This window comes from Cryptomeria japonica, chromosome 5 (genome assembly GCF_030272615.1).
Source record: "Cryptomeria japonica chromosome 5, Sugi_1.0, whole genome shotgun sequence".
Taxonomy (NCBI): domain Eukaryota; kingdom Viridiplantae; phylum Streptophyta; class Pinopsida; order Cupressales; family Cupressaceae; genus Cryptomeria; species Cryptomeria japonica.
The window spans coordinates 412,926,518-412,948,551 of NC_081409.1; the positions used below are offsets into that span (position 1 = coordinate 412,926,518).

At 38.3% G+C, this 22,034-nt stretch overlaps 1 protein-coding gene across 3 annotated transcripts in view; it reads left to right on the plus strand.

The window, feature by feature from the left end:
• The window catches only part of LOC131076472 (cycloartenol synthase 2), a 232,567-nt gene extending 211,205 nt beyond the window's left edge, over positions 1 to 21,362 (plus strand). For all 3 annotated transcript variants that reach the window (XM_058013678.2, XM_058013676.2, XM_058013677.2), the window contains exon 19: positions 20,788 to 21,362. In XM_058013678.2, the coding sequence (XP_057869661.2) occupies positions 20,788 to 20,898 (111 nt within the window). In that variant the 3' untranslated portion in view covers positions 20,899 to 21,362. The remainder of the gene's footprint in view (positions 1 to 20,787) is intronic.
• Positions 21,363 to 22,034: the final 672 nt, after the last annotated feature.

Genomic DNA, 22,034 nt, shown 5'->3' on the forward strand with positions numbered 1-22,034 from the left:
GTGCTCCTGTGACTCTGTTGAGCATGGTGATCAAATCTCTGTACTCCTCTTGGAAATCAATCCTGTGTGGTGTGTTCGGTACTTTGCTCAGACGGGGACGACTCTTGAGTAGCCAGTTCTTGTTGATTATGCTTAGACAAGCATCTGGATCATCATCGTACACTGATCTGGCTCCTTCAATGCTCTTGTATATCATGTCCCTGTGCTCTGGAAGATGGAAGGCTTCACTTATGGCCTCCTCTGAAAGGTACGCCAAAATGTTTCCCTCATTGGACACAATTGTCCTGGACTGTGGATTGTAATGACGGGCACACTCGATCATCAACTCGTGACACTGAATGGCTGGAGGAAAACCGGCCGCCTTAATGATGCCACTTTCTATTATTCTCCGGGCGACAGGTGATGGCTTGCCGATGTACGGGACCTCTCGGAACTTCTTCGTGCTAAAGTTCCCCAAGTTTGTATCTCCAATGTTGCTCCACTTGGACACGATCTTGGTTTCCACTTCTTCAGTCTTCTGATCTTCTTTCATGAGGGCCGAGCGACTGGTGGATGCTCCCGCCTTTGGGGTCGCCATACCTACACAACATTTCATTATAAGAAATAGATTTTGCAATAAATAACGCAGATAAGAGAGATAGATTTTAGGAAACCTCATGATAAGTCCCTAGAGTTATCATGTCCTAAAATATAACGATTGAGCTAAGAGATTTTCAAGGATCAAAATTTGAAATATGACGATGAATGAATAAAACAATAACAATAAATCGCCATACCTCGATAGAGAGCTAACTCTAGAATGCAAAAAACAAAATTTGCCTAGGCAAAATTGAGGTATAAAGATAATCTTCAATATGATCCCCTCAAGATTGACTTCGCCACCTCTGGATAGAATGTGATCTTCAATTTCGTACAAATAAATCACCAAATCTTTAGCAAATTCGCCTTAGGCGTGATCTTCAAATGGATCTTCAAATTCGCACAAATAAATCTCCAAGTCTTTAGCAAATTCGCCTTAGGCGTGATCTTCAAATTCGCACCACCTTTGGTTTGGAATCGCACCACCTTTGATAGCTAAGCGTGCCACCCTTGGATGAATGAAACTCGCACCACCTTGGATAATATTCGCACTATCTTTGAACACACTTAACACGTTCCTTTGTCTTCTTTAATTCGCATGTAGAGAGGTAAAATAATGATGTGAAAATAATAGTTTTCACCCCCCTATATATAGCGCTCTCATCGATTTATCTCTTTGGCCGACTTGATGAAATATAACAATTTCAAACGATTTTTAAATGATTTGCAATGACATAACAAGGCCGACTTCCATATATGAGCGCTTGAAATCGATTTTTTATTGATTAAATAATTAATTATTAATGCCTTGCGTTTTTTATTTGCAAATTTCGATTTTAATAAAGGCAAAAATAATTAATAAATGTTTACGCCATAATAAATGCCAATAAAAAATAAGATTTTCAATTTTTAAATCGATTTAGCATTTAAGGAAATTCGAATTGTTTAATTTGGCGCCAAAAATATGAAAATGAAAGGGACGTACCTCATCGCTCTGGTCCCTTGGAGAGGGACAGGAGCGATCTCCATGATTTTGGTCTAGATTCTTGCGTTTTTAACGTTCAACTCCTTCATTTTCACGTCCCAAATCGATCATCTGGTGGTCCTTCGAATTTGAATGCCTCTCTTGTGCGAGCAAGTGCGTCCCATGACCATTATCGCCTTGGTCCCTTGGAGAGGGACAGGAGCGATCTCCATGTTTTTGCGTTCACCTTGCATCTTTGACCTTCGAAATATCATTGCTTGTGTCCTTTGCGCTTATTTCCACTTGCTTTTGCAAGGTACCTTCGATGTTATAAGGATCATCGCCCTTGTCCCTTGGAGAGGGACAGGAGCGATCCACATGTTTTCCTTGGTCTTGGCGATTTTAAACTTCAATCTCTTTTGCAATGTCTTTCAAACGTTATCCTTTGCACTTCCTAACCCCATTTCGCCTTGATCTTTGAAGGGACGCGAGTGTTTTGATAGGATCGCCCTGGTCCTTGTCCAAAGGACAGGAGCGATCTTGATTTTTTCACGTTCAATATGCATTTTTGACCTTCGATCCTTTATTGTGATGTTTTCCAAACGCCGTCCTTGGTCTTGCTTAACCTCGCCTTGCTTCGATTTTGGAGGAATATGAGCGCTTTTGATAGGATCGCCCTGGTCCTTGTCCAAAGGACAGGAGCGATGTGGGGCCTTTACACCATTTGGCGATGTTTGGACGTTCAAAACTCTTGTTTATCACCTTGTTGTCATACCATGGACCCTCCAGAACATTGCAATACATTGTCCTTACGCGAATTTTGCATGAATTGATCAACACATCTATTATCGCTCTGGTCCCTTCCTGAGGGACAGGAGCGATCTATGTTATAGGGTGTCAATTTCTTCATTTTAACGTCCTTTAAGTGTTTACGCATGATGAAAGCGCCTTGAAATGTCCTCGCCACCTTTTGTCCTGGCTTGGATCGGCCTTGAACCTTGGAGGGACGACCTTGAACTTGAGAGGGACGTATCTTCACCATTGTATCGCCCTGGTCCCTTGGAGAGGAACAGGAGCGATCCTTCCCTTGTGGATTTCATCTCACCTTGCCATGTGCTAAGTTTATATTCAACGGATTCGTCCTTCTTTACTCTATCCGTCCATGCCTTGACATTGTTTGGAATTTTGCAAAAGAGGTAATTATATCAAAAATCGCTCTGGTCCCTTCCTGAGGGACAGGAGCGAACTAGGCATTTAACACTGGTATGGACGTCCCAAAAATCTTCAATTTATATTCAATGCATTCATCTCATGTTCTCCTTCGTTTTTGAACGTAAACTTGCCTTGACCCTTGTCTGGATTTTGCAAAATGGAGGAAATCGCTCTGGTCCCTGGGAGAGGGACGAGAGCTACAAGGTACCTCGCCCTGGTCCCTTGGAGAGGGACAGGAGCGATTTAGTCAATATAGGTCATTTTCCTTCATTTTTTGCATCTCAAATTATATTCATTTGGCAAAGCATCTTCCTTCGGACGTCCTCCAATTGCTAAGTCATCAAAATCTTGCACGGACAAGGTGAAATTTGAATTGTAGCTCCGGTCCTTCACTGAGGGACAGGAGCGATTTTCTTCCTGGAGGCCTTTCTGTGCTCATGAAAATCTTCAATTTATATTCAAATGAAAGATCTTGTCGTTCTCCATCACTTCAAACGTAAACTTCGTCTGGACTCTGCAAGGACAATGAGATATTTGGAAATGAGCTCCCGTCCTTCACTGAGGGACAGGAGCGATTTTGCTCCTACAGGCCAAAATAACAAGATTTTTCACATTTTAACACTTCACGAGGCAAAAACAAATCAATTCCAATGCCCAGGATCAAACTTCAAAAAAGTCAAAATTTGGTCAAAATATTCAATCAGACAAAAATTCACATTGACGGTCATCATTTAGACAAGTTTAAGCTCTGCATGAATATTCCAATTGAAAATTAGACCATTTTGGCGAATTTATTGCATTCAAAAATTTGCATTCTAGGAAAGAAGCTCAAAAAGCTCTCAAAAGTGACTGGATTTTGGCTTGAAAAGGCAAAATTTAAAACCCTAAGGCTTGGCCCTAAATCCAGACAACTAACTAACTAACAAAACCCTAAAAACGAAAGCGAAAAACGAACGAAAAACAAGCAAAAAGAGGGGGTCCCCATTTGCGATGGGGCGATGTGTGAAATGGTTACAACAGGCCTGAAGACCAAAAGAATTCGCTACAGTGCTAACCTAGGTGATGATTTCTTTCACCCAGCACGCACAATAAGTTAAATCCACGATGCCAGCAGCTAGTGAAGTAAATCCGAAGCCTCCCTCCCTCAATCACTAGTCAAATATGCTGAAAATGAAGAAAACCTGATCGCTCTGCTTCAATGATTATCGGCTGAAATAATTGTTTTTATCGCCCATATGGTAAGACTTGAGCGATGAAATATTTATATCACATGGTAAGACTTAAGAGATGAAATATTTATAATGATATATGTTCCCTTTTAAAGTTTTAAATATATCATATAGTCAAATATCGCCCGATATGAAACATACATATTGGGAACAAGGGGAAAAGGTCCACTGGCCGTCCCCAAGTCCCCGAAACGTCCTCGAGATCAGGACGAGTGTTTTTAGGCCGGGGACGCATCCCCGGGTTATGTAGATGATTTGTGATTAGTATGAAATTGGAGTCATGACGCAATCAAGATTGGGGGGTCTTATCAACCTACCCAATCTTGCAGCCTTAATATCATAACAAAATCTGAAGCTTGTCTTTATCTCAACCTTCATATGTACATTCATATAGTAAAATTCTTCAAGAACAGTAACATCTATGAAAGATTTTAAACAGAGACAAAATTCAGAAATTTTATAATGTGTGTAGACACTTCATGCCTACAAGTCTTTGAATCTTTAAGCCTTTGGACTTCTTTGCTTCACTCCTCATCTAAAGTCAGATATTTTCTCCATCCTACGGCTCTCATGGCTGCCTTAAACACCTCCAACACACCTCCAAAACTCTTCTATTTCTTCTTCTATTTCTCACCTCTTGGCAAACTTATTGCCTACACTCTTCCCTACGTAATTCTTTGGAGCAACCTGCAAGCGCTTTCTCCAACTGTGCTGCTGTTGATTTCCGCTCGTTAACATCATCAAAGGCTGCATCCAAGGGAGGAGAGGCTAAGTTATGTGAAAAATCAGAGACGAGAAGCTGCGTTGGGAGAGTAAAGAGGAACGTGGCTAGAAGGAAAAGCCATTGCTAAAAGTTGGGAGAGATGAGGAGTGTGCTGAGAAAAGAAAAGATTGCAGAAATGAGGAGGTTGGGTTATGGTGGAGATAATTCCACATCGAAGAAGACAAGAGTGTAGAAGAGTTGTCAGAGGAGGATACTTATTCCAGCTAGGTGTTAGAAGAGGACAAAGAAGAACCATTTGGAGGTACCTGTGCAATGAGGGAGTTCGCTGAATATTGTTGGCAATCTGAAAAGGTGGCTCTACCATCCAACTCCATTTTGTAAGACTAAGTCAGAGAAATTTCCTACCCAAGGTGTCTTATACAGGAGCATTTGGGGGTGTAGGACAATCATACGTCATCCAAAATAATTTTAATTTTTTTTTTGTTAAGATTAGGTGAATAAGAAATGCAAGCATCTATGGGTCTCCAAATACCTAGGAAAGTATCCAAGGGGGCATAGGGGGTTGAAAATATTCAATATTTGTGGCCTATGTGTAAAGGCAATTGTAATTTTCAAGAAGGGACACCGTTTTCTATCATTTATGATGCTAAAATCATAAAAAGTACTTTTTTGGGCATGGGAACAAGGGGAAGAGTCATGCACTAATGTTTATTGAATGGCTACATAAAAATTGGAAAAGACACCTTTTTAGGCATCCACTTGGTAAAATTGAAAAGACACTTCTTTAGGTGGCCTCGTGGGGAAGTTGAAGGGTCATCTATTGGCTATTTGTTGCTCTCTTAGAGGGCGTGTGAGAATTGCGAGAGGCATAAGAGAACTATAAATAGGGGCTCGGGATAGAGGTTTAAGGGTCTAGAGTTGAGTGGATCATGGAAAGTTGATCGAAGGTGGAGTGGAAGCCAACACATTTATCAGCAGAATTCTCCCAGCTAATGATGACCAATTATTTTTCCACGAGGCTATCCTGTTCTTAATCAATGAAACTATGGAATACCAATAACAACTTTTATTAACACCTGAGAACATAGGAATTCCAAGATACTTACAAGGTAAAGTCGCTTTCTTAAACCCAAGAGTGGATAACAACTTACTTGAAAGCAGCGATGAGCAATGAAAGAGAAACACTTTTGAGTTTTGACTTAGCTTCACTCACTTTTTGGCTTGAGACATCACTATATAGCTGCAAGGCTCTTTTGATCACCTTTGCTTCCCTAACACAAGCCTCCCCAAACAATGTGTTTGAGGAATACATAAACCCTTCCAGCAAGAAGAATCGTGTAGAGCTGATATCATTATACTAGTGCCTCTGCCATAATGATGAAAAGGTAAGGCAAAAGTGGATCTCCTTGTCTCACCCCTTGGGAAGAGGAAAAGAAACATGCTGGGATACCATTTACCATAACTGAAAATTTAGCCCCTGACAAACAGGAAAGAATCCATTTACACCATAACTTAGAAAAACCGAGTTTGAGGACTTGATGCAAAAAATTTCAATTGACCCTATCATATGCCTTCAACATATCAAGCTTAACCGTCATTGCTTCTTCCTTCTGAGGCATGACCAAATGAATAATCTCATGGACGACAAGAGCCCCTTTAGCTGTTTCTCTCCTTGGTACAAAACCTCCTTGCTGTTTAGAAATAATCCTTGGAATAAAGTGAGCCAATCTCAAAGAGAGTGGTCTAAAATCTGCAAAGGATAATGGATTATACATATTAGGGATAAGAACAATGAGGGTTGTGTTAAATTGCTTCAATATATTACCATATTTTCTAGATTCTTCTACCATCTTCCATACATCTATATCCAAAAACTCCAACATTTTTGAAAAAAGAGAGCTGGAAACCCATTTGGTCCTGGAGCTTTATCAAGATGCATAGAGAAAATTGCAGTCCTAATTTCCTCTAAAGAAAAAGGTTTCCAAAGGAACAAATTATCCTGATTTGTAATCAAAGAAGGTATATACTGAAGAATGTCTTAGGTCTTCCTATTGAAATCATCATCCTCAACCACCGTATTTGAAAAAAGAGAGGGAAAAAAAGGCCACAACTTCATCTTGTATTTTTCTGACATCCGAAACAATCTCTCCTGCTCCATTTCTAATTTGTGAAATAAATCTAGTTTCTCTCTTCATTTTGACAGCTGCATGAAAAAACTTAGTGTTCCTATCCCCCTCTTGAAGCCAAACCTCCCTAGACTTTTGCTTCCAGAATAACTCCTCTCTTGCCAATATTTATACCATTTATACCATTTTGGATAATGTCCTCATTGTGAAGTCTAATACTTTCGCCAATCTGATCCTTTGACTGAAAAATATTCTTAAAAATTGAAGCATTCCGTTCTTTAACTCGTGTCTTGATCCATTGTAACTTCTTGCAAAACTGGAACATCCTTGAACCGTGAACAAATGGAGCAGATAATCACCATTCTTGCAATTTAGGCAAAAAAGTCACATCCCTAAATCATGTGCTGAAACTTAAAAGATGCAACACCCTTCTTCACTGTAGCTATCAAAAGAACATCCACTTGGAGAGAAAAATGATCAGAACCCATTAATGGCAAAATTTTGGTAATAGGAACTCCAAATGCAAGAATCCGCAATGGATTCACAAAAAACCTGTCTAACCGCTCTGCAATATGGAAAAAAACCTTGCCTTCTGTTAGACCAGGTAAAAGAACCATTTGATGGAACACAACCCTTAAAGCATAGGAACTCACAAAGTGATTAAAGTCTTGCATGGTCTTTGGAGGTGGTATAATACCTCCTGACTTGTCTCTTGAAGAAAGAATTGCATTAAAATATCTCCCTAAGATAAAAGGATCCTCCGGGTAATTCAATAAAGACAAGGCAAGATTGTCCCAAACTGCTTTCTTCCCTGCTGTTGAAGTTGGACCATAAACTGAAATCAAATGAAAATATCCAAAAGAGGTTCCAACCTTAACATGATTAAAGTTTGCCTTCACTACAATAATTTCTAATTTCCCCACATTTGCCCTCCAAAGAATGGCCAAACATACTTCCAATTTTTCCAACCTTTAAATGGTTGTCTCAGAAATCTTTGAAAATTTTGTTTCTTGAATTAAAAAAATATCAACCCCACAATTCTCTATTTGAGACTTGATAAGGCGCCTTTTGTTAGTGGCGTTACATTCCAAGTCACAATTTTCGTTGCTGTCCTGGAGAGTCTTCCACTCTCCAAGGGCATAACTTATCATCTAACGTGGTTTGAATCCCTGCTTTTACTTCCTCTTTAGTCTTCTTTGCCACTCTCTTCTTCTTCGGTGGCCTACCCACTCTCCCTTTAGGCTTCCTACCTTCTATTGCCTTTCTTGATCTTGTTTGGTAGATGGAAGACACAACTAAAGGGGATTGTTGACAACCCTCATCCAGTTGATCTTTAAACAAAGCAATCCTTTGGTCTGCCTCATCATTTTTCTGACTATTTCCAGTAACAATGCTAGGTCCCTTATCCACTAGTTAGACAAAACAGAAGTGAGGCAAAGAAGTACCAATATGAGAAACAGACCCAATCTTGTGCTCTGCAATCTGGTCATATAATACACTTAAGTCTTCAAGCTCTAAAGAACCACCTTCTTGGTCCATTAGCTCATCCAAAAACAAGGAACGTGCTTTATGAAGTTGTTCTTCTACAATCTGATCCTGATCACTCGCCAGAGAAGATTTAAACTGCATTAAGAACTCTCTATTCTTATCCAAAGAAGATACTAATGATGAAGAAAACAACCTAGGCTGATACCAATCTGCAACCGAATACTCCACAGAGATGTTTCGAAGAGAGCTTAAACTTTGGAACCAAGACATGATTTTGATACGAACTGATAACACTTTTTGTCCCAGTCCTAAAATCGATGCACTTATCAGGATACCTAGAAATGAACTTGTTACCTCTAAAATATGCAATCACTCCTTTGGCAGTAAACTAACACCAAAATAAAACTCAACCCCATCATAAATTTTGCCTATATGTTTGTTTACAACTAGATCCCTTTGTAAACCACCTTCACCTGTTGAATTAATCGCATATGTTGAATCAAAACAATTCTGTATTGTAACAACTTCTTTGTCAAATCCATTCTCAAACAAGGACACAACATGACCATTATCTGTTGGACACAAACGGTCCTCCTGAACAATTACATCTTGCAACTTTGCTCCTTTCCAATCAATTGCTAAATTACCCAGCGGTTCTTCCCTAATTGATGGAGGAAACAACGAACACTGAAAAGCATCCGAAGAAAGTTCCTCACAAACTCGAATATTTTGACAATCAGGCCCTTGACAATTAGAAGTTAGATGACCCAAAGATTTTGATCGAGAATCAACCGTTTTTGGGCCTTGCACTATCAGTGTTTGATTCCATTTGTCAAACTTCGAATTGATTGCCAAATGCTTGGGGAATGGTTTTGAAATATCCAATAACAAACAAACCCTTAATGGAAGATGTGGACCTTCAAATTGGATGTAATCATGCTTGACAAAAATTCCCAATTGATTTCCAAACAGCTCGATCAACTCTAAATCCCTATATTCTAAAGACATGCTTGGAAAGGATACCCATAAGGGCGCGTACCGAATTTGTGCACTCTGAGGATTAAAATTTGGGGACCATACCAAAGTGAAGAGACCATACCCATTGCAAAACCAACCCTTATGTTTATGAATCTTATCCCTACATTCTCTTGAAGAAAAAATAGCAATAAAGAATTGTGAACCATGATCCACAAAAAACACCTCCTTCACTCCATCCCAATGTTTCTTAGCTCAAATACATAAATTAGAAGATTGAGGAGACCCCCAAAACTTACCAATCTTCGCTCGATTCGGCAAATTTGAAATTTGAGATTCCAAGAGGTGTTCCAGCAAAGAGATGTTAAACATCCTACCAGCTTGGCTTGAATCCACCCTGGACTAAGCCTCACCTCTATCCACTTTAATAGAAGGAAAAACAGCCTCATTCCCTGCCATATGAGAGGGTTGTTTATTCTTCCAAACTTTAGAGAAAACTCTATTATGATGGCTTTTTCCTACAAAATAACCCCTCAGCTTCTAATTACCAATCGGATCAAGACCACCCTCGTAGTGACTCTTAATATTTGGCTTAAAGGGAGTTCCCAAAGGTATATTGTTTGGATAGGTAAGTACAAAAGGTTTGTGATTGCTGAAGGATCCTGCCCAGCCATGAACTCCCTTCCTATTGTGAAGAGGAATATTATTCGGAGTGGTCAAGCAATCCTGATCCAAAGAGGACTCCTCTAAATCATTAATAAAAAGGCGATCTAAAAATCTAGAACATTTCTCCTGCTGCCGATAATATGCTTTCGAAGACCTATCCTCTTCACAAATATCAAATACTTCCTGTTTATCCCTGTTCAATCTTTTCAGCCCAGTGGATGTTATCCAATCTGGTTTTGAAAACCTATGTTGAATGCCGGCATTGAAACATTGTTCAGACAACGTCCCATAAATCTTCCCTGCTACCTTTCCCTTATCTTGCCATTTCTGCACCTGCCTCTGTCGATCCCTGCTCTGCATTCTGCCATAATACCTGTGAACATTTTGAAAATATTTTCCTGCCTAGGGCCATCCGCCATATGCGGTCCCCATCGCTTAAACATAACGTTCAAACATCACCTTGTTATTGACCTTTTCACCTTGTCTCGACATTTTTCGTGGTATTTTTTGGTCGTTTCTAAGGAGATATAAGACCTTTTGTTTTTGAAAAAAGTATGAACTTTACATCTTGGTTTTGGCTCTTTAAACGTTCAACATTTTTACGGGGCTGTGTTGTGACGTTTTCACACATCGCCCCATTGCAAATGGGGACCCTTGCTTTTTTGCTTTTTAGGGTTTGTTTTTTGGTCTTTTAGGGTTTTGTTAGTTAAGCCTTTGCATTTTGAGTGCTGTCGGGAAGATCAATAGGATAGCAGGTCTTGCTGGAGTGAAGTCTTGATCCTGAAATTTGGCTAAGTCTGAAAGTCCTGATCCTGAAATTTGGCTAAGTCTGAATGTCCTGATCCTGAAATTTGGCTAAGTCTGGAATGTCCTGATCTTGAAATTTGACTAAGTCTGGAAACTGAAAAACCTCAAAAAACTAGATTTTGCTATATAACTCCTGGAGGTCTGAAACCACTCTCAAACATCCTGAAAGTATATATGGAATATAACTTAAAGTATAAGAAAGAAGAAAGATAGAAGGAAATGTCACTTAAATGTTATATTCCATAAAAATTATCCTGATAGAGAGTTCGAAAAGTCAAATTTCGCTCCTGTCCTTCACTGAGGATCCAGAGCGAATTTCGCTCCTGTCCCTCTCCAAGGGTCCAAGGCGAATCGCTCATGTCCCTCACCAAGGGTCCAAAGCGAAAAAGCTTAGTGGAGTCATTCCTGACCTTGTTTGGACAAATTGAGACATCAAAGGCATGAAGGAGGACGTAATCAACCCATTGAAGATAGTTTTGAAAGTTAACAAGGCATAAATGAGCTCATAAAGGCCAGGGCGCTCCTGTCCCTCTCCAAGGGACCAGAGCGATTTTCCCTCAAGACAAGTTTTTGGCAAAAGGAAGGCAAGTTTCGCGTTTGAGGTGGGTGAAGGAAGACGCAATCGATCCGTTGAAGATAATTTTCGAAGCTAGCAAAACACAAGTGAGCTTATAAATGCAAAATCGCTCCTGTCCCTCTCCCAGGGACCAGGGCGAAAAACACATTAGCTAACCTTCCTCTCCAAATTCGGACGAATCCAAGTCAAGACCAAGGACAAAAGATGAAATCGCTCCTGTCCCTCACCAAGGGACCAGGGCGAAAATGCTTTAAAGTGCACTCATTTCAAAGATCGAATAAATTGAACTCGAAATTCTAAGTAAAAATGCCATCTTGGACGTCAAAAATGTGGTCTTGGACGTAAAAAACAAGAAGTGTGAGGTCCAAAAGGTATAGGCGCTCCTGTCCCTCTCCAAGGGACCAGAGCGATCTTGTTGATATCTATTATTTTCCCATGCTTGGGCGCCAATATCCTTCAAATCACATTAAATGCCAATTTCGATAAAACCTTGAAATATTTTTGAAATTAAATTGACATTTAATAAGTGTGCAAAACATTTAATAATTAATTTATGCCTTTAAAAAATCGAAATTTTAATTAGAAAGGCATTTAAAATTAATTATTATTAATTTAAAAATAAAATTGGGGCGCTTGGGGTATTATTTAATGTTTTTATAAAGTCGGCCTCTTCTTTTATTAATTTTGTTTATTTTTGGTTCTATTTTACCAAGTCGGCCTATGGATAATGAAATGGTGAGCGCCTATATAAGAGAGGTGTGTTGAGTGATTTTAATCCATCATTCACTCATCATTTCAAATGCGATTTGGAAGGGCAAAGAAGAAGTGCGAAATCTAGCTGGAGTGGAGCGAGTTTCTACAAAATGTGGAGACTAAGGAAGGCGAAATTCATCTTGAAGGCTATTGGAGAGGCGTATTTCTTGCTAGATTGGAGGATAATTTCTAGATTTTGAAGACATTTGAAGGCGAATTTCCAGATCTTGAAGAAGCTAGTGGAAGGTGGAGTTCTTTTCCAAGCAAAAGGGGGCGCATTTTGCTAAAGGGAGTCTTGATCTACATTTTGCCTAGCGAATTCTCCTATTTTTGCATCATTTTTTAGATTTAATTCCCAAGTGGAGGTATGGCGTAATCACCTTGGCACCATTTTTGAAGATTTAAATTTTGCTTTGAAAATCCTAAATTAGGAAATGATAACTCAAGATTTATCATGAAGTTTCCTAAATTAAAATCTTGAATCTTCCTTTTAAAGTTTAATTTTTAGATTTCAAGATATATTACTAATTTTGAAATGTTGTGTAGGTATCAAGATGGTGACTCCCAAACTCGAAGGATCTACAAGTCGGAAGGCTCTCATCAAGGAAAATCAAGCCAGATCAAGGACGGTCTCCTCCGGGACGATCAAGCAAGGACAAGGGCAACCTCTTCCAATCCAGCATTCCAAGGCGAGGTACATCATCATCCTGCAAATCAAGGACACAAGAAGTCAAAGCAAAGGGTTCGTTGAAGAAGCAGATAGTTCCAGATGAATTAATTAAAGCTAGCTTCTCAACAACATCAAGTTGAATATCTACCAAGTTACAAGTGTCAGACGAGGTGGCATCCTAGTCATCACTTCTCCAATCAGTGTGGTCCACCTCAGCATTTCCAGATTCAATGTACCTAACTCATGGAAGGTGGCACAAACTCCGATGTACCTACCCCGGCTATCCATTGGTCAATTTTTCCAGAGAGGACATGTGTCCAAGCAATACAATTTTATCATTGGTCGAGCATTAAATGTTATGTAATGGTTGTAACAAACCCTAATTAGGGTTTTCATTGTTGAATCTTGGCCATTGATCTCAAATTGATCTAAACCATCGAATTGTATTGAGGGCACTATATAAGCCCTGGCATTTCATTTTGTAAAGGCAATAAATTAGAGAGGGTTAGAATAGTTAGTAAGCAGTTGGAAGTATTAGAATAGCAATTAGAGTAGAGTAGAGAGAGAAGGCAAAGATTGTTGCCAAGATGTTGTTGTAAAAGACTTGTAACTTCATTGAAGAAATGGTGAAATTTATGGGTCGATTCGACAATTTGCATGGTCTTTATATTTCTCATGTTTGATTTTATGATTAGATGAGTGGAAGAAATGTGCTTGATTGATGGTGAAATTCGTATATCCATACTACTAGCAGTTTTTTGATTGCAAACTTGCCTTGCGTAGTCAACTGGAATCATTCAGCTTAAGCTTAACTTCAATTGTCGCTTCTTCATCGATATGCATCAACCTGATGGTGTCTATGCCTGCAGTGATGATTTGAACATCATAAAGCTTTCCTTCGAAGATCGCACTAACCTTGTGGAGATGTTCCTATGATGTCAAAACAAGACTTAGTTAGAATTTCATCAAAGATCATTCATTGCTCTTACATTCTTAGTGTTAGGATTAGATCCTTTCCTCGCCCTCATCTTTTTTCCTTTTTTCAAATCTAAGCTAGTGAAAATCCTGTGTTCCAGCAATATTCAAAGCAAATCAGAAGTTCAAGCATCAAATGTAAGTCCCCTTGTGATTCCAGCAAATCACATCATACCACAGAGAGCTTATCCACACGTAGAGACCCTACATACAAGAACCTTGAAGTCATCCTGATTGATCCTTTTTTGCGATATCTTCAGCAATCAGAGGCTTTACTCAAGAGAGGATAAGGTACCTTTAGGTATTTTATTCTGTGTTTGATAGTGTACAAAATACACGTCAACAGGCTGTTGGCAGGGTTCGGGGTTCATTTTGGCTTCAGAAAGCCGGTGATCACATACAAAAAAAAAACGGTTTTATTTAAATGAAATGCCCGAATCTTTATATCTATTTCTTATTAATGCGGTTCAAGTGCTAAGTTTTTCGGTATTTCTAACGGGATTATTTTCGGCAAAAATGAGAGGATTAGACAAGTACGATTTCACCTGTTCTGAAGGCTTCGACCTTTCTTTGCTTACTGTGTTTCTTCTCTAAATGAAATGCGAGCTCGAGGTTATCCTCATCTTGGACAGAGACAAAAAATGAGCAAACAAAAATGGTTTCAACTCCCCATCATTCCAAAAAACAAGGCCTTGATGCTCCCTCGACATTTCTATCGAACTTGAAAGGGATTTGAAACAAACACCTTTTGCACTTTGTTCTTGACGCTTTAATAAAAATATAAACTTTTATTACTTGCTTTGATTTTTAGTAATTGGCTTTTTCGGGATTCTTATCAGGCTTCCTATCGGGCTTAGCAGGGGCTGAAACAAACGATTTCTTTATTGAATAGAATGAACATGCTTGCAGGGCAATCAGGAGAGGGGGGTCCCTATCACAGAGGCGGGGATGGATGTGCATCGCACAACAAGTCCCTATTTGCCAAGGAGTCAAAGTGTGAGTTTGGATTGACAAAATTACTTTACGTTGGTCACATAATCAGCTCTAAGGGTGTGTGTGCGGATCCAAGAAAAAATAGAGCAATAGTTGATTGGCCTCCTACAAACCTTTCACAACTTAAGGGTTTTTTTGGCCTATGTGGGTTCTATAGAAGGTTTGTGAAGGGATTCTCACAAAAGGCTGCCCCACTTACTGATTTAACCAAAAAGGTGGCCTTTGTTTGGTCTACTGTAGCGTAGCAATGCTTTAATCAGTTCAAACAAATCATTAGTTAATGCCCTGTTTTGGCCATTCCTTATTTTTCCAAGCCTTTTGAGCTTGAGTGTGATGCTTCAGGTTAATGGATATGTATTGTTTTAATGCAAGATAAGTATCCTATAGCTTTTGAGAGTAGAAAATTGAGGGTTGCAGAGAGAAGTTATTCAATATACGACAAGGAGATATTGGCCATTATGCATGCATTGGCCAAGTTCAGACCTTATCTTATGGGAGTTCACTGTCGAAACTGATCACAATAGCCTCAAGTATTTTCTAAAATAGTAAGACTTAAATGACAGGCACCGGAAATAGGTAAGCAAAAATTTTGACATTGTTTATGTCAAGGGGAAGAGAAACATAGCAGCTGATGCACTTTCTAAGAGACGACATTTATGCTCTATGGTTGAGAACTTGAGATTATAGCAGATTGGAGGGATTAAATTACAACTGAATATGCTAAGGATACTTGAGCTTCTAGCATTCTGGAGGGTACTACACAGGATGATAGGTATATAGTTCATAATGAGCTTTATAAAGGTAGAATATTTTTATTACCCACTTCTCAGTTTAAGTTGATAGTTATAAGGTCTTTTCATGGTACTCCCATGGCTGGTCACCCGGGTTTCTTCAAGACATAAGCAAATCCAGGAAAGGTTTACATGGAAGGGACTTAAGAATGAAGTCCTTAAATATGTTTAGGAGTGTCCCACATTTGACATTGTTTATGTCAAGGGGAAGAGAAACATAGCAGCTGATGCACTTTCTAAGAGACCACATTTATGCTCTATGGTTGAGAAGTTGAGTTTACAATAGATTAGAGGGACCAAATTACAACAGAATATGCTAAGGATACTTGAGCTTCTAGCATTCTGGAGGGTACTACACAGGATGACAGGTATACAATTCATAATGAACTTTATAAAGGTAGAATATTTTTATTACCCACTTCTCAGTTTAAGTTGATAGTTATAAGGTCTTTTCATGGTACTCCCATGGCTGGTCACCTGGGCTTTTTCAAGACATATAAGCAAATCCAGGAAAGGTTTACATGGAAGGGACTTAAGAATGAAGTCCTTAAATATGTTCAGGAGTGTCTCACATGTCAACTAAACAAATTTAAGCATGCATATCCTGCTGGTGGGTTGCAGCCCCTGCCCATTCCCAATCAAAAATGGGAAAGTGTTTCAATGGACTTTATCACAGGGTTGCCCAAGGTGCAAGGGAAGGATTGCATCTATGTTTTGGTGGATAGGTTAACCAAATTTGCCCATTTTTTTGCTATTTCAGCAGTGTATACAACAGCTTCGGTGGCAGATTTACTTTTTAGAGAGCTTTTCAGACTACATGGGCTACCTAGGAACATAGCGAGTGATAGGGACAGCAAGATTTTAAGCTTGTTTTGGCAGGAAATTTTCAGATTGAGTGGGACTAAACTCACTCTCAACACTTGTTATCACCCACAGACTGAAGGAGGGACTGAAATTGTTAAAAAGTGGGTGGAGGGATACCTTCGGAATTATGTTTCAAGGCAGCAGAAGGCATGGATAAGTTGACTTCACCTTGGTGAGTATTGTTACAACTCCACATGCCACATGTCACATGTCAATTAAGATGTCTCCCTTTATGGCCATGTATTGTTATGAGGCCCCTAGCTTCATGGATTTATTATTTGGGAGTGATAGAGTGCCTAATGCGAAAGATTTATTACATCAGATTTAAGACATCATGAGATCTTTGAAGGAAAATTTAAAATAGGCCCAAAATCAGCAAAAGCAATATGCAGATCAGCATCTTATTGAGAAGACTTTTTGAAGTTGGTGACATGGTCTATCTAAAGTTGCAGCCGTATAGGAAGTCCACACTCAAAAAGAGTGGATCAAAGAAGTTGAAGCCGCGGTTTTATGGCCCATTTAGTATGTCCAAAAGGATTGGGGAAGTGGCTTCTGAGTTGGAGTTACGGACAAACAGTAAGGTGCATAATGTTTTTCACGTTTCTCGCCTCTAGAAGGCATTGGGACATAACGTAATTCCTTCTTCCGAGTTGCCACCATTGGATGAAGAAAGGAAACTAATTCTTATCCTAGAAGCTATCATTGACACCAGAGAGTACTCTTAGGAGGAGGGTTATTAGAGAATACCTAGTAAAGTGAAAAAACCTGCTGGTTGAGGATGCTATGTGGCAGAATGAGCAGGTGTTGCAGCATCCAGAATTGAAATTGTTTGAGGACAATCAATTTTGGGAAGGGAGGACTGTAATGCCCCCTCTCTAAGTTGGAGTTTTTTGGTGGTTGTTAGGCTATTATTATTTTCCCCGTAGGCTAATGCGTATGGATGGGGAACCATGAGATATTAATTAATTAAATGCATTTAAAGAAATAATGCAATATTTTATCTAACTATATTTTGTGGTGCCCTTATTATAAAAGTGAAATATTTCAATAAAGTCATGGGCGTGGAGTTACAAGGAATTCTTATTTGTAAGTCCTCCAATGTTGACATCTACAGTGGGACCAACAAACATTTATATTTCTCATGGGCGTGGAGTAGCAGGTTTCTAAAATTAATTGATTTTTCTATCTTTGGCGTGAGAGGAAAAGAAGAGAAATAAGGAGCTTTGTTGATTCCTTTTTCACTGAGGGATGTGTGAGAAATTGGTGAGATTTTTGCAGGTATGGTAATCGCAGAGCTCTTGGAGGACTGATTTCTCCATTGAGGACAACATCTTCGGGAGTGGAAGACCTCTCCAGGATGATTTTCTGTTAGTTTCCATTCAAGGGCTAAGCTTAATTTCACTGTGCAGGGTTTTGTTGAAGAATTTTTGATATCAGGGGTTTGATATAATGAAATTTTTCTGCCTTTTGATTTGCAATAATGTGGAGTTTGCTTGAGTGTTTCTTCTTGTTTTGGAAGGTTCGAGCTTTATGTATGTGTTGATGGTTGTCTGTATCTTCTCAGAAGTAATGATTTGCAAGCTGGGTTGATGTTTTGGTGGAGTTTGGAAGCATATTTTGTTATCTTGGTTGAGATTGCTCTTGATGTACTGTTTTTTGAAGGTTAAACCTCACCTTTGGGCTTGACTTGCTTAAGGATGGACAGTATCAATTTGGGTATCGCTTAGATGTGTTATAATATTATGGGTGCCTCTTTTTGGATAGGAATCACATTTTTACAAGGGGTTTTAGATTTATTTTGTTGGTCGATCTCCCCCAGCTGGCTGCCATTGTTGGAAATGGAATATTTTGAATAAGGCAAAGAGTGCAAAGGTTGGGGTGTTGTTCCTCGAGCCATTTGGGATGCTTAAGACAATCAGACATTTGCAGATAAAAAAAGAAGAGGTGTGGAGGTTTTCTTAGCAGTTTGAAGCCAAAAGATTACATCGCCCCTGCTGGGAGAAATATATTTCTGGGGATTACATAAAGTTCTGAAAATTATTTTGTGGTTTGAGAATTGATTTGTGAATCCTTCTGGGCTTGTTGAGCTATGAAAGTTTTGACAGAGTTGAGATAGGAGTTGGAATGCAGTGTGGTTAGAAAGAAGTGTTTGAAGTTCACACGTCCTGTTTTTTTGAAGGCTCAGTCAGCTGCTATATTCCAATATTGATTTACTGAGAATAAGTATGCTCCAACGTCGGAAGGCTGCTAACTTAATTCTGAGAACAAATAAGGAGTCTAACTCAGATCTGGAAATCGTTATGGAGTCCATTCCTTGCCTGGAAAAAGGTGCTTTTCAAGTCCTGACTCCTGAGTGCAACTTATTGTTGGTTTTCGTATACTGACATTACATAAGGGTTATTTTCAGACCTGCTTTTTGAAAAAGTCTGCCCATTCAAGGTACCTTTAATGATTGAAATCAAGTCATTCATTTTGTATTTATCTTTAAGCAATGAAATAAACATCGAGCTTTGTATAGAATTTGTTAATGAATGCCAACTCTCTGTTTCAAAAGCATATGCAATTACATTATTCGCATTGGCAAGAATATCTTCATAATTGGCAATAAATTTCAAAAAAATTAAATTTTGATGGTTGAACACTACATGACAACAAATTAGACCTGCTGAAAGAAAAGCTAAATGGATTATAGGCTTAAGGAATGTGCATTTTGTCTTCATGACTCAACTTAAGTATTTGGAAGTTTTGATTAGAAAGATCGTTCACATGGTTATTAATTTGAGTGGTGTATGTGAACACGGAATAAGGTCTAAGCATGTAATCATACCGCATACTTTTCCTTCTCAAAAAATGAACCGATGACACTGAGAATGATTCAAAGGCTGACCTTAGACCGACATAGGGAATCTCTTATGGATTGTGACATCTTCGGATTTTCTATGAAGCTTTTTTTTGACAAAAGGGTGTCAACATGGTTGTTGTAGTCATTATAACATAAAACTCTAGATATAGACACCAAAAAACAAACAAACAGTGGATCTTTGTAGGCTACCTCAAAATTTACTCATTAGTTTAACAAGTTAATGCCCTGTAATTTTTAAGTAAACATGTTTTGTTGTTTTAGTTTAGAAAATTATAGTGAGCAAGAAGCAACACTCCCATCTCAATATGTTTAGATTGGTTTGATCAGCAGTTTAACAGAAAAGATGTTTTTCCTCGATTTCTGCCATAAACATGTGATTGATTGAAATTTTCTTATGCTATAATATTATATTATAATTTGGGGAGGACTCAAAGATGCTTTTAAACAGAAAAAAAAGAATTTAAACAAATATTTTCATTCAAACACCCTGTGGGTGTTTTCTTAGCATCTAGCAGTAATCAATTTTCATAGGCTTTAAAACTGCAAAAGTAGTGCTTGAAGTTCACATATTTTATTACTCTAGATATTCTGAAGGGCATACTAATTGAAATATCTTCAAAAGAAAGAGTGAATTGTAAATTATTAATGATCACTATTAGAACTGCTGTATGAATTAGCTAAAGTCTAAATTACATCATTATGAGCTTTTAAGGATACGCTTAGGTTTGTCAATGATTTGACTATACATTTCACAATGACAACAGGAACAATGTCTGTATATGAGAAGATACAATGAACTCATATTTATGCGCATTGCTTCAATTAAAACTCAACCTCACCTTTATCTAATTCATACAGCAGTTCTAATAGCGATCATTAATAATGGGAAGCTTAAGTATTCAGTTATTATCTAAGTTGCCGAATCGGGTGCGGGAACTGGAACGGGTATGCAGGTACGAAACACTGGTACGGTAGAAATTGTTTTGGGGGTTGGGTACGTTTTCAGTACGTTTTTATATATATATATAGGGAGAGAGAGAGAGAATTAAGATTAGAATGCCATATACCAATACATGTGCTAAACAAAACCATTACAAATTGCAAACTTTGAAACATAACATACTAATTTAAATTCAGTTTTAAATATCAAAAAGATCAAACTAGAATCTCATGATAGATAAGTTCCGAGTTCACTAATCAGCACTGTAGGTCTTAAGAATATCAAAAAGATCAAACTAGAATTACTAAACATTTCGGCATCTAAAAACGCAAACCCCGGATGTACCCATAGGAGATTCTTTTCAGAATCCGATTCGTGGTACGTTTCGTACCCGGAACCGCCCTAAAAACCTCATGATTCAGCAACTTAGGTTATCATGTTGCCACGTGCTTAGCATTACTATTTATAAATCTAAGGTTTTCTGATGAGTTTCCTTGGTGATAATGGCTTGATATGTCACTGAAATAATGTCAAAGTTTTAAAATGTTTCTTTATTTCTAATCTTAACTATCGCATCTTTACTACTTGCAGGAAATTATGGGCGTTTTCAATAGAAACTGTATGATCTCATATTCTGCTTACCGTAATATTTTCCCAATATGGGCTCTTGGGGAATACCATCGTCATGTACTTAGATCATAATGCATATAATTCCCTGCATTGTTTAAATGCAGTTTTGTAATTTGTTCTCCAGCAATCAACATAGGTCTTTGTAAAAAGATGGGGAGAGATTGTCAATTTTAGAATGAATAGACCAATTATCGTGGCCTTTGTCAAGCTCTCCAGTTCGTAAGTCTAGTCCTGATTGGAATAATAGTGTTAAATTTCATGTAGGTTGTCCTTATGCTTTTGTATGGGACTTATAAAGGCAGGTACTAGGAGAATCTTTCAAGTTTATCTTATTCATTTCCTTCTTAATAAAAAATCTTGAAACAATTCTGAGCACAAAAAGCCTGCTTTTTTAGATCTTGGCATTTATTAGTTTTGTATCCTTTTTACAATTCAATTTCGTTGTAAACATAAACTCATAAAGGTTGTAGATGGAGTATGTAACAATGATGAAAGCCAATATATACCCATCAATGATTATCTTTTTTTTTGTCATAGTTTGTTTCTCTATTTTTATCAAATGCTTGACACCATTGGGTTCAACAAATTTGATTAACTCAACTCAAATAACTCTGGATTTCTCTACATTCTATGTTTCAATAAGGACCTTCTTAAGCTCTTGTCAATATTTTTGACGTTGATGGATCAACGCTATCAAGCCTCTTCATGAATCATTTTAGAGTACTAAAATATATAACCATATGTAAGGATGTGTTTAACTTCTCATGCCTCCACATAGAATGACTAAATATGCTTATAGTTGAATTGTAGGGTGGGTTCTCTTTGATTTATGTCTTCTTTTAGGCAAACACACAACCAATGCACTCATAGATCTTTGCTTTGTTGGGATCATCAAAATCTCCATATTTGATGACGGTAAAACTATGGAGTACAACAAATGTATCTCACATCTAATCGTAATGTATTTCTAACTATTACTTTCAGCACCCTCTTCCATGATCTATTATAGAGTCCTCTCAATTACCTTACTTTGAAGTTGACCTAGTCAAGGCTAGAGGATCCAACTAAGGACTATAAAGCTTGTAGCAAAATGAAACACTCAAACCTAGTACACAATGGGAAGGCAAAATTTCATATGAAGAATTGAATTTTTATTCATTCAAATCAGAATATCTTCATGAGCTTGATACAAGCTAGAAATAGCCTTT